Source organism: Tupaia chinensis, unplaced genomic scaffold, assembly GCF_000334495.1.
Source record: "Tupaia chinensis unplaced genomic scaffold, TupChi_1.0 Scaffold141530_1, whole genome shotgun sequence".
Taxonomy (NCBI): Eukaryota; Metazoa; Chordata; class Mammalia; order Scandentia; family Tupaiidae; genus Tupaia; species Tupaia belangeri.
The window spans coordinates 1,006,827-1,026,134 of record NW_006201391.1 but is presented as its reverse complement, the minus strand read 5'-3'; the positions used below and the strand labels follow the sequence as shown (position 1 = coordinate 1,026,134).

The following is a 19,308-nucleotide window of genomic DNA, read 5'->3' as shown; positions in this document are numbered from 1 at the left end:
TATATATATATATAACTGCATAGTTCATAGTCTCATATACATATATATATTATCTCAAATGCGTAACACATATATATATATGATGTATAACATTTGATACTATGTATCAAAAGAATACATTAAGTAATCAACATTTATTCTAGTATTTGAACTCTTATCATGCTTGACTTAGTTGTACAAGAATGTATATTTCTGTAAATATAACTAAATTTAAATTCATTGAGAGGGAAAAAACAAACAGGGCCTGAGATATTCATGCTCCTTATCTTGCAACATATATCACATATTTTTTAAGGCAAAAAGTATAAATCCACCTCCAAATTCTAACTTAGATACTAACTTAGAATCAGTCCTTAATTTTAAGGATCACCATTTTGTTTGGACATGTAACTACACACAGTAATTTGTCTAGTAGATGCCATTTGACATAGGCATCATTTGTGAAGGCAAATTTCTAACATGTTTCCTTTTCCTTTTTCTTTTAAGACTCTTCCACACAGTGAAAATCTGTGTACTAATTCTTGAGTGTGTTGTAATTCTACTAAAAAAGGTGTTCCTTATTTTTTATTCTTGAAAGGAAGTTATCCTTTCTATGAACTTGTTTAGAGGAAGAAAGTAATTTCACATTAGTTCTCCCAAAGAGTCAATGCTGAGTCAACCTTACGTTATAGACATTTGCATTCTCAGAGCTAGTTCAAAGTACAGACGGGAATAGTCATTGATTCTGAAGAGTGGATAAAATTTTAGGTTTTGTGTTCTCTTTTCCAAGGGTGTACATATTAAGTAAAATGAAATAGCTTCTCACTCAAATTTTGTTCTTAAATGCAAATAGTTTATAACCCCCAAAGATGGAGAAACCCTACTGATACAATTAATCTTCCTCATAAATCCATGATTCGGGAAATGAGAGAAAGAAAATGTAAATGTAATGGTGCACAACTGGGTAGTTTAAAATAACTGTGGAAGTTGTCCTATAACCTGTGGATGGAGTGCAGATCCTCCTGGAGAAAATGAGGCAGATAAGACCTGCTGAGATGTGGTTCCTTGGGGAAAACAGAAGAAGAGTGGGGATTCTTGTAACACTGTCTGAGGCAGTCGGATAAAGGGTAATGAGACTTCAGAGCCAAGAGGTGCTGCTGCTCCCCCTGTAGGGGGAGGTGACTGAAAGTCACTGGGGTCTGAAGAAGTGATTTGTGAGGAATCACTGGAATATTCTGGGCTTCCTATTGGCCAGTTCTGTCCGACAGGCTCTACCACAGAAATGGTCAATTCTGGGGCCTGGTAATTATGCTGTTCTTCAGTCACAGGCTGCAGGTGGCCATGTAATCCAACCGATTGAGGAGGCAGTTCTTCCTGGTTTAAGTCCACCGCAACCTGTCGATTTCGGTACACACGCTGAGGTAAAATTCCACCTCCTTCTCCTGAAGAGGAGCTTGGTGTTTGAACATGAAATTCAAATACACAGTTGCTTCTGCTCTCATTGCTATGAGTTAACACAGCGGGTGCAGAATGAGGAACAAAGACAGGATGAAATTTCAAACATGTAGCATCTGTACTGAGAGGTGCAGAAATACTAGAAAGGGGAGATCCTGGACCCAATCCAGAATCTAATCTTAAATTCTGAAGGTGTCCTACCAGGAAAGCCTGTCCAGATGGAAATTCAAAGACAGAACTTGAGGTAGGACCCCCTTGTACTGGCTTCTGTTCAGGTATCTGTTTCATAGGACTTGACAGTACTGGTGAGTTGTATGGGATGCCCTCATACTGTTCTGCCACCTGGGCCTGGTAATGCACCCCAGCTAGAAACACTGCATCCTGAGGAATAAGATAATGAGCTTCTTCTGGAAGTACTAGTCCAGGTCTATAGTCACTGTAGACTTGAGTTGGTTCAAACATAGGATGGACCTGTATCTCACATGGCTCTCCAGTTACTCTACTGGCTGAAGGACCCAACATAACTACGGCCTCTGGTGTCCAGTTAGATGGGCTGCCACCAGGTGGAAGAAGATTTTGGCCAACAGTCCTTAGCTGGGGTTGGAAGTGGCGAGTTTGGGCTTCCAGGAAGGAGGTGCTCTTACGCCGCTGAGAAATGGCTATTTTCGGTGGACAGGTAGGAGGTGGTGAAAAAGAAACTGGACGTTCATGAATAGTTGGGAAAAATATCTGTGATTCTGGGTAGGTTGGGGTCCCCCCACACGGATGCGCCATGGACTGAGGCTGTATCAACATGAATAAGACAAGTAATTCATACATTCATATGTGAAATTACATCAGACATGCACATCTGGGTAGCTTTGTGTAACCCTATGAAATGGTTACCTCAAATTTATAAATAATAAATAACAATGCTTTTGGAAACCATGTGCATATTTTAAAAATCCATTAAATACATCCAGGGCCAATTATATCAATCTGTGGGACTCTTTGCAGTATATAAGAGCTGCTTTTCCACAACCTTTCCCTTCAAAAGAAATAGAAAAATTAAAGTGTTAAAGTGATTGTTCTTTTGTTACCCCACAATTAATATGTTCACACTTAGATTTACTGTAAATTATATCAATGGGAGAAAAGTTAAGGGAAGAATAAGAATTAAAGAACGGCAAGAAGTCCAAGTTATTATTATTATCTTCTAAAGTTTGTGCTATAGAGTGTCTGAGCTTGCCAGGGAGAGATACAGAGAGAGGGAAAGTAAGAAATCACCCCCCAGGGGGGATGACCACGCCACAACCCATTCTCCTCCATTCTCCTCTCGGAATTTTGGGCACACATGCATATGTGCCTTGTGTATTTTCCCAGCCACCGGTTCAGGACTAGAACTGCGCAACAACATGAGATCCAGCCACCTTAACTTTCATGCCACCTGGCTGGCTCCATCCAACTATTCTAAGAAGTGTGCTTCAATTTCAGCTACTGTATCATGAAGGAATCTGAGTCCTTTGTGATGAATTATTGGAATATTAAGGGCTTCCTAGTAAATCTTCCTCAGTGCAATAAGAAATATTTATTATCTTGTGCTGTGTTAAAAGGCTTCTGTGTAATCATCTTATCAACTAAGTGATAAGCACAATGATCTTCACAAAGTCCATGAAAAATGTTTATGAAAAATATCATGCATGGATTTAAAAATATTCTTGTGCTAAAATAAACTTGTACTTTAATTTTACTCTTCTAAGATCTTTTTGAAGTCCCTGCCTACATCTTCTATCTAGAAATCAAAACACATTTTTTTGGTGGGTAATAAAAAGGCACATGACTTGATTGGTGACGGTGGTGTTTATCTCTGTTCCAAGCTAGCACAGGGAATAGTTTTACTACATGACACATGTTAGAGATGCCAAATCACCAAATGTTCACTCTTGTGAGCCTAGCAAAAGGCTGACTAACTGAATTCTGCTTCTGGTATCTAGTACTCAGATCAGGTAAAAAGGATAATATAAATGACAGCTAACTTGATAATACTCACATTTTCTGTTCACAGAAGCTCTTCTAGAACTAAAACTCTAAACTGAGAGTCCTAGACATGCCAAATGTACACAACACACAGTATAATAATTCAGTTCTATGGGCTCTAAGTGAATGTCCTTATGAAGAGATGAGTTTCATTCTTTCAATAGGGAAGACCCCTGTCAATGTGGCAAAGAGGTTCAACTGTTCAGAATAGCTGAAAGAGTATTTCAGTTTCTAACCAGAATGTTCATTTTGCTGATGTTTATCCAAGGGTGTATCCCAAAGCCATAAAACACTGTACAGCTAATCATTCCCCTAAGCAAAAAATGTGATGATTCAGAGATTCCTAGTTTAGAACATTAATTCTCTATCTGGAAAAGCAGCAGCAAGGTCCCACAGAATTTAAAAGCAGTTTTGAAAGATAGATCCTTCTAGACATTAATGGAGCCAAAAAGTCAAATATCCTCTACATGCAGCTAAAGTACTCATTACGGTCAAGCCCGCACCACAGCTGACCTCCATGAGACGAGGCTTTCGGTTTATGGACATGTCATTTGACAAGATGGTTAAATCAAACCAACTTCGATTGCTCAAATTTGCTTTAGAAAATTAAAAACAATTTTTACTGCTCAATTATACTTCACTGACTATGGTAAAAAATGGACTTATCCAACCTCATTTGAAGCAGGATAATGTTTGATAAAATTTGCTTCTGATCAAGCCACTAAGAAGTTAAAATTAAATAATATACTTATTTTTTACAAGGATATGAAAACACAAGGATTTTATTGTGGTGAGAAATAGAATATAATAAAAGCTAAGTTTCATTGGGCACGTGCCAATATGTGCGAAATACAAGCATTCTCTTTCATTACCTCCTTGCTTTTCAATCTCCTGTAAAGTCTTATTAAAAAAAGTTTCCTCTAGGAATAACTGGTACCCTAAAAGTGTAATATATAACAGAATTTAGCTCTGTTCTTCAATCAGTTTTTAGTAGAAGTCTTGATGCCTGGATGTATTCATTGGTGTAAGCGTTTCACATGTCAGGAAGATAAAAAAGCCACTAAGAAGTTAAAATTAAATAATATACTTATTTTTTACAAGGATATGAAAACACAAGGATTTTATTGTGGTGAGAAATAGAATATAATAAAAGCTAAGTTTCATTGGGCACGTGCCAATATGTGCGAAATACAAGCATTCTCTTTCATTACCTCCTTGCTTTTCAATCTCCTGTAAAGTCTTATTAAAAAAAGTTTCCTCTAGGAATAACTGGTACCCTAAAAGTGTAATATATAACAGAATTTAGCTCTGTTCTTCAATCAGTTTTTAGTAGAAGTCTTGATGCCTGGATGTATTCATTGGTGTAAGCGTTTCACATGTCAGGAAGTTTACAGTTACATACAGTACTGACAAAGAGGGAAGGCAGGCTGGAGCGTCGGTGCTTGCGCTGGGAGGCAGAGTGCATAGGCAGGACACTCTCCAGTGCTTTAGAGAGCTTTTCGGCAAAAGTTTCCTCAGGGGCAGTCCGAAGGAGGGAAGGAGAAAATGGTGCAGACAGCACTGGTGGTGGGGTGGAAGGAGCACTGGGAAAGATGCGGGACAGAGAGGGAGCAGCAGAAACATGGGGAACACAAACCGACATGCTACGGCCACGACGAGGCTAAACAGAAAACAAACACACACATGAAAAAAACAGGACTTTGAAAACAAAATAATCAAATGTACAATGATAACAGGGTATAGTTCACATAAAGAAATGTTCCATCCTCCCCCTTTCTGCAAAGCCAAATTTTTTTTTAAAAGAAAAGATAAAACTATACAAAGCACATTTGGTAGATCGCAACTCTTCTCTCTACTCTATTAGATGTGTAGAAGTTTTCTTATGAATGATTACAGTAATGATCAATTATCCTAAATATTTTGAAATAACATCAATTGTTATGAGTGTAAGAATAAGAATGACCAACTGATTTAAAGTAGCAGACAGAGAAACCAAATATCAACTTGCAGGTTTGAAAAGATTAAACAAGAATAAATTCTGTTAGTTAAAAGTATATTATAAGATATAGAAGATTTTAAGACTAGATTATTTTGCAGGAGCTCTGGAAACAAATCCTCATTTCTATTTTAGAAGACATCTAAAATTGCTGGCTCACAGTATTTTATTGATTATACTTGCTTATCTTTTGTTAATAAGGTAAAAAAACCCATCTACTAGGAAAAAGTTTAGTTTTCTGGAAGAAAATCACAAGACACGGGAAACATATACTTTTACTACAACGGTCAATGGAAAAATATTTTTAAGGAACAGCCTTAAAATTTCTTCAGGCATATCAGAGATTTTTAGGTTTATCATTTGAGGGACCTTAACATAAAGCATTTAATATAGCTATCAAGCAATACGTCTAATACTGTAAGATTGTCTTGAGCAAGTTGATTTCCTTTTAAATATTATGAATTAATTATATTTTTGTTTCAAAAATTGCTTGCATAGAATGCTCTGAGCCAAATTTGTGGCCTTCCACAAATTTGTGGCCACCAGTAGCAAGTATGTAGTATCATATATGATTATTTAGTTTCACCCCTAATTCTTTTTTTCTACCATCATTTCCCTTCTTTTCTAAATTTTATAATTCATTTATAATTAGTCTATCATTGTAAGCTACAGTGAGTTCCCTCCAGAATGAGATAGGAAGAGAATTACAAAAATTTAAAAATCCTCAATATTTGAACAGAAGCAAAATTTAATAATTCTTCTTCATACCTCCGCAGGATATTGTCATTTTAAAACAAGAGGAAAAAGTTTGCTTTAAGACTATCAATAGGGACAGCAAGGGATATGCTGGTTAAGGCGGCTGGATCCCACACTGCTGACCACCTGGTTCAGTCCTAGGCTACTGCATGTACCTACGTGCCTGAAATCTCACAGTGAGGAAGAGACAGAGAAGGGATTGTGGCATGAGTGTGCTCTGTGGAAACACTTTCTCACCCAGTCTCTGTCTCCAGCGAGCACATGTGCCCTATGGCAAAATTAAACAAAAAAGAATAGGGAGCATCAACAAATATAGTTCTATTAATGGCTCAAATATTTAATACTTTCATAAATGACCATTCCATAGCCTTTTCTAAAATACCCAGTGTTTATAACCCTGGGATAAATGAAGCCAAGAAATTAAAAAGAGTTTTTTTTTTTTTTAAATCTAGTTATGGGATCAGCAGATGGCATAGTGGTTATGTTGCTGGACTCTCACATGGCTAACTGTTGTTTGAGTCCTGGACCCAGTAGCTTGAAAATCATGGCAAGCACATGTGCATTCGTGCCCAAGATCCTGGGATGAGAATGGAAGAGATGGGATTGTGGCATGCCCATACCCTCCTCCCAGGGGAGTGATTTCTCACTTTCCTTCTTGCTCTCTCTGTCTGTCTCTCTCTCTGGCGAGTGCATGCATCCCAAAGCAAAAGCCTCTTTAAAAAAATCTAGTTGTGGGGCTGGCAGATGGTGAGGTGGTTAAGGCACTAGACACCCACTTGGCCAACTGTGGTTCGAATCCCAGACCTGGCAGCTTACTTTCTCACTTTCATTCTCTCTTTCTGTTTCTCTCTGGTCAAATAAAAAAAAAATAAAATGAAATAAAATAAATAATTCTTAAAAAAAAATCTAGTTATGATGATCCAGAAAAAAGTCAATTAGAACAAAAGGAGAAACTGACCAGAAATGCTGACAAATAGTATTTGTCAGAACACAGAAATCTATCAGTCTATGCAGTCTTTATAAAGTTCTTTCCTGCCTAATTATTATAAAGGTTAGAAAGTAGATTATTAAATAAAACTAGTGCATTAGTAGTTTTCCTTGTATTACTGTGGCCATTCATCTTGAGATCTAGCCAAAGCACAATTGATCAACAGAATCTGAAATAATTATTTTTTATTCCAAGCTGTAGGATAAAAAATTGGAACAAGAAGTATTTTCTTCTTCTTTTTAAAAATTTAATTAGTTTATTTATTTTTAGGGGGGAGGTTTTTGCTATAGGGTGCGTGCGCTCGCCAGACAGACAGAGACAGACAGAAAGCGAGAAATCACCCCCTGGGGGGATAGCCATGCTGCAATCCCTTCTCCTCCATTCTCCTCTTGGGATCTTGGGCACGCACGCACACGCGCCTGGTGTGAGTTTTAAGCCACCAGGTCTGGGACACGAACCGCGGTCGACTACATGGGAGTCCAGAGACATAGTCATTACTCTAACTGCTGGTCCCCAAGAAGTATTTTCTTAAGAGAGAAAGATTTTCATTTAATGAAGAGTAAGAATTCTACAAGGGTGATATTAAAAGCTTTCTGAGAAGAAGGGAAATAAAATCTGCTTGTTTAAAGGTCTCAGTAAACAAGTGCTATACAGTGAGACCAATTACAGATATGTTATATTTTCCTTTGAAGACTTTCACGTCAACAAAAGAAATAAAGTATTATCTGATTAATCTGCTTTAACATTCTCTTTATAAGACGCTAGAGTGACTAATGTGAAACATGGGGTGATATATATATACCCATACATAAGCATAGAATATTTCAGGAAATCATCTCCTTAAGTTGATTCTGAAAATAAATCAGTAATAAAACAGATACCAAATAAAGGGAGAAAGCAAATGAACATGTACTGGAAAAGGAACTTGTGTCCAACGCAGACGTTAAAGGCAGGAACACGCATAGCAACTGATGATTAACTAAACATAAGCGCTAAATTAAATGGTCATACAGATAAAGGATTTCTTTACTTTACAATACTCACATGCAGCATTCTACAACAGTTTGAAGGTCTTACCTGTGTTTTATGTAATAAGAAATCTCACAGAAAATACTTAGTAATTATTTTAATAAGTATGCTTCTAAAAAAACTCTTCACCCACCCTCCAAACATTTGTATGCCCAGTTACTGTTACTTTAAACAGTTTCAACTCTTAATTGATAAAGAGAGAATAATCTTTCATCAAATCCAGACTAAGATATCTAAATCTTATACAAATTTGCATCACAAAGAAAGTTCAGCCAATTTCTACACATTAATGTGTATAGGCTAGCCCACCCAATATACTCCAATTCTATTCTATAATAAATCTAAAAGAAATCCTTTAGAAATACATCGTTTATATTTTCTAACCTCAGACTCATGCTGCTACTTGGACAGTAGAAAAAATCTAAATTTAGCACAGTACCTACTTGGCTCTCACTGTAGCATACATTCTCTTATGCATTTACTTACCACACTTGAGGGTGGATATACCCCATGGAGTTGAGACTGTGCTTGGACGACAGAAGCTGTGTGCCCTGGCATTGAGCCAGTAGAATGTGTCGGTTCATGTTGGGAACCATATGAAACTGTCTGCTGGCTGCTAACTCGAGATTCGGTGAAGACAGAAGATCCCTGACCACTGTCAACTGTCCCATCAGCTGGAGGAGAAATGAATCACCAAAAAAGAGAGAGAAAGAGACAAATCACAAAAAAGGAGTTCCATATTTGCCTATCACAGTTTAAACCCATTTGCACTGACCCAAACTAAATAAAAAATTATTAGCAGTTGGCATAATGGCTATGTTGCTGGACTCCCATGTAGTCAACCGCAGTTCGAGCCCCAGACCCGGTGGCTTAAACTCACACCAGGCACATGTGCATGCGTGCCCAAGATCTTGAGAGAAGAATGGAGAAGAAGGGAGTGTGGCGTGGCCATCCCCCATGGGGGAGTGATTTCTGGCTTTTTGTCTCTGTCTCTGTCTCTTTCTGGTGACCGCATGCTCCCTATAGCAAAAACCTCTCCAAAACAAGAAAAGCAGTCACGTTAAATAGATTTTGATATTTAAAAGAGGGATCCATACATAAAAAAAGCTTTAATGTCTGTTTTAAAAATATTCCCCCAAGGATCACAAAATCTTATTACCTAAGAAGATGGGAAATAAAATGGTACATTTATAGTAAGCTTTCAGTCTTAACTATGGAGACCAATAGGTTCTTAGTATTAAGCAGTTAATTCAATCAGTAACTTGTGATCTCATTTGTTTTTAAGTCTATACACTTACTCAGCATAACTAAAGAACTGAACCATATTAATGAGCTTCATTAATTTTAAGCATCTAAGCTTGTTTATTCTTATTAATTATATTTTTATTTTGAGGAATTGTGAAAAGCAGAAATCCACAAATCAGAACCTCTAAGATGTTGAAACTTACAAAGTTATTTTACATCCTATTCATACTTACTGTTCCATCCTTCTATTAGTCATGGGCTAAATAATAAAAAGAGAGGCTAGAGGGCAACCATTTCAATTTTCTAACTGTATGTTGGATTCATAATTCAAAACCATGAAATCTGTGCAAAATGATGAACTAAAGACAGAGGTCAGCTGGAGCCCCTTTCCTAAATACTTACATAACACAGATGCGCCAGGCTGCTGGTACTGCAGTTGTTGGTGCTGATCTGCCTCAGGTTCTTCAGGTTCTACCTGTGTAGAGACTGAAGCTGAAGTGGTGGAAGCAGTGGGGATGCCGGTGCCAGCAGACGGGAGCTGCTTGATTCCGGTCTGGGAAGCACTTGATTGCTGTTCCACCTGCTGTTTGAGACCGCTCTCTTCCTGCTTTCTTTTTTCTTGCTCCTCGCGTACCAACTGTCGCTGCTCCCGTTTTCTCTTGATTAATGACACTCGATCTTTGATAGCTTTAGCCATGGTCTTGTGATCACCTTCACAGACATACCCAGACTCAACCTACAGAATAAATGAGTATATTAGGAAGCAGTAGACATCTAGGCATCTGCTGTGTCCGTGTACCTTCATTCCTTATAAGGGACAAAGCAATGGGACACCTGAAATCACAGTTCCTATAGTAAGTCAGGTTATTTTATGAATGCTATTTGGATCTCACATGTAACCATTAACATTAACTTGTATTTGGGCCAGCCAGTGGAATGGTGGCTAAGGTCCTAGATTCCCACATGGCTGACCATGGTTCAAGTTCTGGCCTGGCAGTTTGAAAATTATGCCGGGTGCACAACCCAAATCTTAAGAGGAGAAGGGCTTGAGGTGTGGCCCCTGTAACAATTAAGAATAAGTACCTCAGGGCTGGATGGTGGCACAGCAGTAAAACGTGATGCTTTGCAAGGCTAACCCATGAGAGAAGATTCTGTGTTTTGTGTCCAGAGAACACCTTGAGTATGCAGGGCACACGAACCTGCGATCTGCGGCTGAGGGGGTTGTGGCATAGGGATCCTGTTGGGGGGCTGTCTTTTTGTCACTCCCTCAAGGAAGAAATTAAAAAAAAAAATACTAATAAATAAATCTTTCATACCTGGTTCCTTTTCAGAGGCAACTGTTACTGAATGGTTCTTATAAATACTAGAGGTGTTCCATGATTATCTTTGCACAGTAATTGGGTACTTTAGGTACTACGGCAAGCCTAAAATTGGTGAAGGCTTTCCTTTTGGAAAAGTGATCTTTTAGATATACTTCAATTAATGATACACCACAGCTACATACTAATATTTGATCTTTAAAACTCCCTTCGGGGCTGGCAGGTGGCTTGGTGGTTAAGGTGCTGGACTCCCACATGGCCGACCATGGCTTTAGTCCCGGACCTGGTGGCTTGCCTTCCTACTCTCCTGCTTTCTCTCTGTTTCTCTCTGGCAAAACTGAAGAATAATAATAAATAAAATTAAATAAAAATCTTTCAAAAAATATTAAAAATATAATTAAAAAAAAAAAAACTCCCTTCAAAGTAAAATCAATTTAAAATCCCATGTCTACTTGCAGGGTTTATTCAGACAGCTGATCAAGGCTAAAGTGCTAGTAGTTAGAAACATGTCCCAACCAAAGAGGTGCATACTAATTAGGAGGCATGCAGCCCGAAGACCTGCAAGATGACTGCAGAGTGCTTTCTAGCTCTTCCTCCTTCCTCTCCCTCCCTCTCCTGTCTTCTTTCCTATCCATTCACCCACCTAGTCCGCCCATTGTTACATACATTTATGTTTATATCTATGTATTTATTTCACAGATAAAAATAATTATTAAAAGACTAAAGAATCTGACACTCATCAGAATAAAAAAAAAAGCTCCTCAAAAATCACTTCCAACTGGTGGCAGTTATCAGCATAATCTCGAAGGCAAGTCAAACTGGGTTTTCTATGTTCCTCAGGGTTCCCTGCCCTACCCAGGGTGATAAAGCATGCAGACTGGGATACTAAGGTAAGCAAGTTTCGTCACATATACAGAATTTGTGCATGTAGGATATAAATGCCCAGTTCCTGAGGGTGCACCTATGGCAAGTCTGGGCATCACAGTGTGATGCCAAAGTGTGCTTGCAGCTATCTGTGGCAGAGGAGCAAGCCACTCTGTGGACGCCACTCTGGGACTCGGAGAGTCCTGAATTCTTACTGGGTTGGTGAGACTCCACACATCAATTCTTTGAGATTATCCTCATTGATCCATTCTGTAAAGCCATCAGAAGAAACTCTGACACCCAGTGGATCACCAAACCAGTCTGTAAGCACAGCAGGATGCGTGGACTGACATGTGCAGGCCACAAGTTCTAGCACAATATTGGTTCTCAGCATACTACCTGGAGAAGGCACAGCAACTCCCAGTGCCAGCATCACCACTAATGAAAGCAGTGTTTGTAAAGTCCATACTGAGCAAACTATTTAGCACGGGGGCCGGGGGTGGGGTGGGGGCAGGTGTCACAGGAATATCCCACTTCTCAAAGATAACTTTTGGGGCCCCTCAAATTTGATGTCAATGTGACATGCCACACTTCTGCTTCATAAACTGCTTGTCTGTCCAAGAAGACCACATCAATTTGTACATGGCTGGTCAGTGTTTATTTACCATTTCTTGAGCAACATCTTCTGGCACATCTCTCTCCAAGTCAAAGGAAAACTCAATAGCTTCATTGTCTTTGTATTTTCCCTTTAGTTTCTTAATGTCTTCAATACGTAGCCATAATTTAATAGCTATCTTTTCTCCATCATCTTCTTCTGCTAATTCTACCCGTACCCCTGTTTCCTCCTGAAAGAAGGCATGGTTCAAAAGGTCTTTGATGGAGTATCTTCCAAAGAGAAGAAAAAGAAAAAAAGAAAAAAGCCATGAGTTTGGAAAGATAATTTTCAAGTGTGGTTAATTATTGTTATTCACAGAAGAAAAACAAGAGAAAGTGTGACTGATTTCTGTATTGCTCCACTGGAATGGTGATTACAGAGTTTTACTTTCAACTAACAGTATACCAACAATGTCACTTATGAATAAGAGCTGATAGCATTTTAAAAACACAATGACCTAATCTCATTAGTTAATAGTGTTAGTGGCGGCAACTAATATATAGAATATGAAAGCTTAAACATACCACCTAGTCATTTATATAACATTTGATATTAACAAAAAAATCCTTATTATGTATGATCACATTTAATCTTTGACCAATATCTAATGAAATATCATCCCCTGACTGTTAGAAAATAGAGGCTCACTGAGGTTGAGAATCTTGCTCATAGTTATAAAAGCTGTAAATGGTAGAATAAGAACTACAAAATAATTTGATTTCTTATATGGTACCTTCTGCTAGAGCAATCTTTTTTGTTTGTTTTTGGCTGTTTTTTGGAGAAGTTTTTGCTACAGGGTGCATGTGTTCACCGGAAAGACAGAGAGAGACAGAAGGTGAGAAATCACCCCCCAGGGGGATGGTCATGCCACAATCCTTTCTCCTCCATTCTCCTCTCAGGATCTTGGGCATTCACGGACACGCACCCGGCATGAGTTTAAGCCACCAGGTCTGGGACTCTAACTGCGACTGACTACGTGTGAGTCCAGCGATGTAGCTATTATGCCAACTGCTGGTCCCGTACGAGAGCAATCCTTATTTACCCAATAAATTCTCTCAATTTCTATTCAACATCTGTTTATCAGGCAAGAAGGGTGACTGAAACCATCATTTTGAGATAAAATGGTTTCAAAATACCAGTAATCTAGTAAACTGTTCCATCCAGAAAAAGAAACAGTAATATGTTCTAAGACTAGGAACAAATATCCTTTTGTTTACAGTGAAAAATATTCCAAAGAGATTCAGGGACTCAGTGTATATAAAAATAGAAACTCAAAGTAAATTTCTACTAAAAAACTTCAAAGAGTAAAATGCTAAGCTTCCAAAACCAAAATTATGAAAAAGTGTAGATATGGAATTCTTTACTTTGGCTGAAATATCTGAGTGTTCTCAGGTAGATCATGCTCAGTCGCAATTTACATTTGTACTAGCTGGTCTACTTTTTCTTTTTTTCAGGGTGTAGAGGGTTGGTGAAGGTAGGTTATTTTTCAGAAACAGACACTGGATCCTTGCCATGCCTAATGGGTGAATCAACCATAAGGCAAATCAGATATGCGCCACTCCTCAGAGAAAAGCCCTCTGTTAGTACAAACGACTAAGCCATATCTCCTCCTCAGCCCTGGGGTCTTCGTACTTAAAGGAATTTTGATGATTTGCTCCTCTTAATTCTAGCACAATGACAGCAAATCAAGACCTAAATAGTTGAAGTGGTTTTAAAGAACCAAGATTTTATTTTACCTTTTATAGAGAGAATAAATTTTACTGAGTTTTAGAAATCACGCTGAGATAGAAGTAAACAACTTCCATAAAATGTAGTAATCACATGGAAGGTAGCTCTGGTTTACTTAAGTTCGTTCAAAAACACATTTTTATAATGTTCCAGTATATCTAATCCAAATAACATCAAATGACAGACCCTACTTTTAAAAATATTACATGGTGGGGCCAACAGGTGGTGTAGGGGTTGAGGCACTGACCAGTTTGAGTCCCAGACCCAGCAGTGTGAAACCCAAGCTGGGCAAGTATGTGTGTTGAGTGTCCAAAATCTTGAGAGGAGTGGAGAAGGGACTGTGGGGTCGTCATCCCCTGTGGGGTATGGTTTCTCACTTTCTGTCTCTCTCTTTGGTGAGCGCACATACCCTATAGGAAAAATCTCTTTAAACAAGAAACAAGGGGACCAGCAGTTAGCGTAATGGCTATGTCACTGGATTCCCATGTAGTCGACAGCAGTTCGCGTCCCAGACCCGGTGGCTTAAAACTTATGCCAGGTGCGTGTGCGTGCGTACCCAAGATCCCGAGAGGAGAATGGAGGAGAAGGGATTGTGGCATAGCCATCTCCCCTAGGGGGTGATTTCTCACTTTCTGTCTCTCTGTCTCTCTCTGTCTGTCTGGCGAGCACACTCGCCCTATAGCAAAAAAAAACCCCAAAAAACAACAACAAAAAGCACAAAAAACAAACTTCTTAAAAAAAAAAAAAGAATTAAAAAACAAGAAACAAAATGCATGGCTAGGGCCAGCAGCTGGTGTGGCAGTTAAGACACGGACTCCCACATGGATGACCACAGTTTGGTTCCTGGACCTGGCAGCTTGAAAACCACACCGACTGTATGTGTGTGTATGTGTGTGTGCACCTATAATCTCAAGAGAAGGGACTGCAGCATGGCCATCCCACCTAAAGGTGAGGGTGATTTCTCACTTTCCCTCTCTGTCTCTTTCCAGTGAGTACACGTGACTTATGGCAAATGCCTTAAAAAAAAAAATTACATGGCATAAATGGACAGTCCAATCACAAGTATTAAATAATATAATATCTAAGAGTAAGAGCACAAATTTTAGGTTTTTTTGCTCAAGGAATACCCAGGCAAAAAGTGGCAACTTACCTTTCATCTTTGTTTTGTCGTATGCATCCTTCAATAATTTCTTTGACTTCAGGAATGGCAACTTTGTCAAAACTGGCTGGCTTTACTCCCTGAAAACCATAAAAACAGAAAGACATTAATGAAAGCAAATTTAAATTTCCAATTGAGGTCCTATCAGACATTGACTTCTTACCATCCTGGCTTTTTTGTGGTTTGTTTACAGGAGCAAACCTGGTAGTGACAATTTAGCTCCTCATAAGAAAAGAACAAAGAATAGTATGATAATAGGATAATTTATTTCCATAAGTGGAAATGGAAAAATTTAAGTTGGTGATACTATCTTTTGCTGTGTTATAGGTAAAGAAGTTAAGGTCAAATGTTCTAGTTGGTTAGAAGATCTTTTGTTCAGCATTGTTCCCCAACATATTAATCAATAATCAGCATCTACTCTTCTAAACACTGAATTTAGCATGGGCATGAATTCACTTCCTTGGTTTGGCAGATACTGCAGTATTTGGTACTCTAACAAACTCGACTGCTATGGAAGGAGATAGGAATTTGTACTGGCTTGGCATGGTAACTGAAGGGTGAACTGTCTTACACAAATAAAACATAAAATGAAACGCAAAAGACAGATCAACCCACATGCAAGATAAGCTGCACAGATAATTTCAAAAGAAAATTCTTTACTAGGATAATATATAGTACTAAATAACTCTGGATTAAAAATTGAAAAATGTCATAAATTTTTTAAATTAATTTTTCAGCAATGTATAAAGAGTATGCATAAGATATAAGAACAAAATACTACTATCTAAGAGGTGAGGGAGAGGAAAAAAAATCTCATTATTATTTCTACCTCATATAAGTGATAACTTGGATTAAGAGCTGACTGACAGCTCTTAAAATGGAGCTATACTGACGTACTAAGTTTACAACATATAGAACAAAAGCAATGGGCTGGGTGTTAGGGCGGGGAGGATTGTTTAGAAAAGTTACTGAATACACATAAAATATAACCATTTGTAGTCTCTGTCACTGATACATATGTAAATAAAACACAGCACATGGTTAGCTCCTAAGTCTTTAAATATCAGAGTTGAGAGACCAGCAGTTAGCGTAATGGCTATGTCACTGGACTTCCATGTAGCCGACTGTGGCTCGAGTCCTGGATTCAGTGGCTTAAAACTCAAGCCAGGCGTGTGTGCGTGTGTGCCCAAGATCCCAAGAGGAAAATGGAGGAGAAGGGATTGCGGCATGGCCATCCCCTGGGGGGGGATTTCTCGCTTTCTGTCTCTCTGGCGAGAGCACACACACCCTATAGCAAAAAAAAAAAAAAAAAAAAAGAATAAATACCAGAGTTGAGTGCAAAATTGAATGATTCTCATCAATTATTCACTGTGTTATTACAAAGTTCTGATTTGGATAATTCTACCCTTTCAGGCAAACTTTCAACAACAAGAAACTGTGTAGTGGGACTAACACTGAAATTTATCTACGTGTTTAACAGGTTTGTTTTTAGGGGTGGACTGTAGCACAGGGGTAATGCACTGCTCTTAAAGACACTTTCCATGGAGGAAGGTTCTGGGTTTGTATCTGGAGACCTATCTGAGTATTTCAGGCACATGTCCACCCACAATCTGGGGCTGGCTGAAGGCTTAGGGTTGTGGAATAAAGACCTTATTGGCAGGTCAGCCCGCAGCCTGGTAATTCAGTGAGCTAGATCTCATACGGCTAACCATGCAGCTTGAGTCCTGGACTTGGTGACTTGAAAAACATCCTGGGTGTGTGAGCATGCATGCCCCAAACCCCAACAGGATGGAGAAATGGAGGAGAAAGGGATTGTGGCTAACCGTTCTCCATAGGAGGTATTTCTCCCTTTCTTTCTTGGTATATGCCTTTTGGCAAAAACAAAACAAACAAACATAACCTGTTGGTGCACATGCTATCGCACTCACTAGGTCTCTCACTCATGAAATAAGTAATAATAACGATAATAAAAATAAACCACCTTAAAGGTTCATATCTGAGAATGACCAAAGGTTACTTATTTTTCCAAATACAGCTGTTCTCCAAACTGTCCTTGTCTTCCCATAATTCTTATGAAAGCAAGAGAATAGTGCTGCTCAAGTAAAAGGATCCTTTAACAGAGCAGGATGGTATTTCAAACTGCAATTAACAGACAATTCTTTAAGGGAAAAAAGTGGATGCTACACACGGAAAATCCTCTGCTCTTAGAAAACTGAGTATTTTGTTTGTTTGTTTGTATGTATGTATGTATGTATGTATGTATGTATGTATGTATGTATCTATCTATCTATCTATCTATCTATCTATCTATCTATCTATTTATAGAGGTTTTTGTTATAGGGCATGTGCGCTTGCCAGACAGACAGGCAGAGAGATAGAAAGCGAGAAATCACCCCCCAGGGGGGATGGCCACGCCGCATTCCCTTCTCCTCCATTCTCCTCTCAGGATCTTGGGCATGCACGTACACGCACCCGGCCTGAGTTTAAGCCACCAGGTCCGGGACTCGAACCGCAGTCGACTACATGGGAGTCCAGCGACATAACCATTATGCTAACTGCTGGTCCCATTGTTCATATTTATTTTTAGCTTTCTAAAGCTAGAGGATAGTAAGCACTGAAGGATGAAAATCTACCTCCTGTCATCTGTCAGGATGTTGAAAATCTCCAGAGATGTGAAAGAACAAAGAAAGATCCTAGAAGAAATTAGTAGAATGTCTTCCAAAGTATTGCTTCAAGTACGAGAAATTAAGGCTCTGAAGCAGCTTCTCATTGGCTGCCAGTGGATTACAGAGAAACATTCTCAATATTGCTAAATTAAAAACAGAAACTGGGGACCAGCAGTTGGAGTAATGGCTATGTCGCTGGACTCCCATGTAGTCGACTGTGGTTCGAGTCCTGGACCTGGTGGATGGCGGAGAAGGGATTGTGGCTTGGCCACCACCTGGGGGGTGATTTCTCGCTTTCTGTCTCTGTTAAGCACATATGCCCTATGGCAAAAAAAAAAAAAAAAAAGAAACTGCTCAGGTATTCTAATAGCAGTTTTTACAGTAGGCTGTTTTGTTTTCCCTTTTTTTTTCTCCCAAAGTGGAAACAGGGTTTTTTAAAAATTATTGGAAAGTTTGACAAAGGAACTTTATCACTCTAAGAAAACAAAATAGTTCATAACTTTTAAATTGTCATAATAATACTTACTTAAATAGAGTGCTGCCTATGTAGAAGATAGTATCCTACCTGGTTTATTTCTGTTAAGTTAGTTTTCATGACAGCCCCATCCTATAGGTAGATACTACTGTCCTCATTATATACATAAGAAAAGAGGCCGGAACCAGCAGTTAGCGTAATGGCTATGTTGCTGGACTCCCATGTAGTCGACCGCGGTTCAAGTCCCGGAATCAGTGGCTTAAACTCATGCCTGGCATGTGTGCGTGCGTGCCCAAGATCCCGAGAGGAGAATGGAGGAGAAGGGATTGTGGCACAGCCATCCCCCCTGGGGGTGATTTCTCACTTTCTGTCTCTCTCTGTCTGGCGAGCGCACGCGCCCTATAGCAAAAAAACTCTCTCTCAAAAAAAAAAAAAAAAGTAAAGAGGCCGAGAGCTTTGCAATTAATAAGTTGAAGAGCGTGGATTCCAACCCTAGTAATAATCTCTAGGGCTTATGCTCTTAACTATGTTTCATAAGAGTGCCTACTTTCTAAATTGATCTATTAATATTATACTTGTACAAAGGGGAAAAAAAAGCTGGTTAGGAAGTTTTTTTATAATCTATCAGTTATTAAATAAAAATTATATCATGCTTTGTAGGTACTAAATTTGACTGCTGACTTGCTAGTCTTACTTAATGAAATGAAGCTAATATTTTCTGTCAAAAAAAAAAAAAATGCTGGTTGAGGCACTGGATACCCACGTGGCTGACTACAGTTTCAGTCCTGGGCCTGACAGCTTGCTTTCTCACTGTCTCATTCTCCCTCTGGTCAAATTGAAGAATGGTAATAGTAAGTAAAATAAAATAAAAAATTTAAAAAGACATGTGAAACTTTACAAAGTACACTTACTTACTTTCACATTTTAAAAATATTTAATTTTTTGGGACCAGCAGTTAGCGTAATGGCTATTTCACTG

General features: G+C 38.7%; 1 protein-coding gene across 1 annotated transcript in view; it reads right to left on the bottom strand.

Moving 5' to 3' along the window:
* WNK1 (WNK lysine deficient protein kinase 1) overlaps positions 1 to 19,308 on the bottom strand; it is a 181,534-nt gene that overhangs the window by 42,278 nt on the left and 119,948 nt on the right. The window contains 9 exon segments of the mRNA XM_027766228.1: positions 979 to 2,217; positions 4,853 to 4,969; positions 4,971 to 5,027; positions 5,029 to 5,076; positions 5,078 to 5,110; positions 8,706 to 8,893; positions 9,867 to 10,200; positions 12,313 to 12,532; positions 15,181 to 15,269. Of these exon segments, the coding sequence (XP_027622029.1) occupies positions 979 to 2,217; positions 4,853 to 4,969; positions 4,971 to 5,027; positions 5,029 to 5,076; positions 5,078 to 5,110; positions 8,706 to 8,893; positions 9,867 to 10,200; positions 12,313 to 12,532; positions 15,181 to 15,269 (2,325 nt within the window).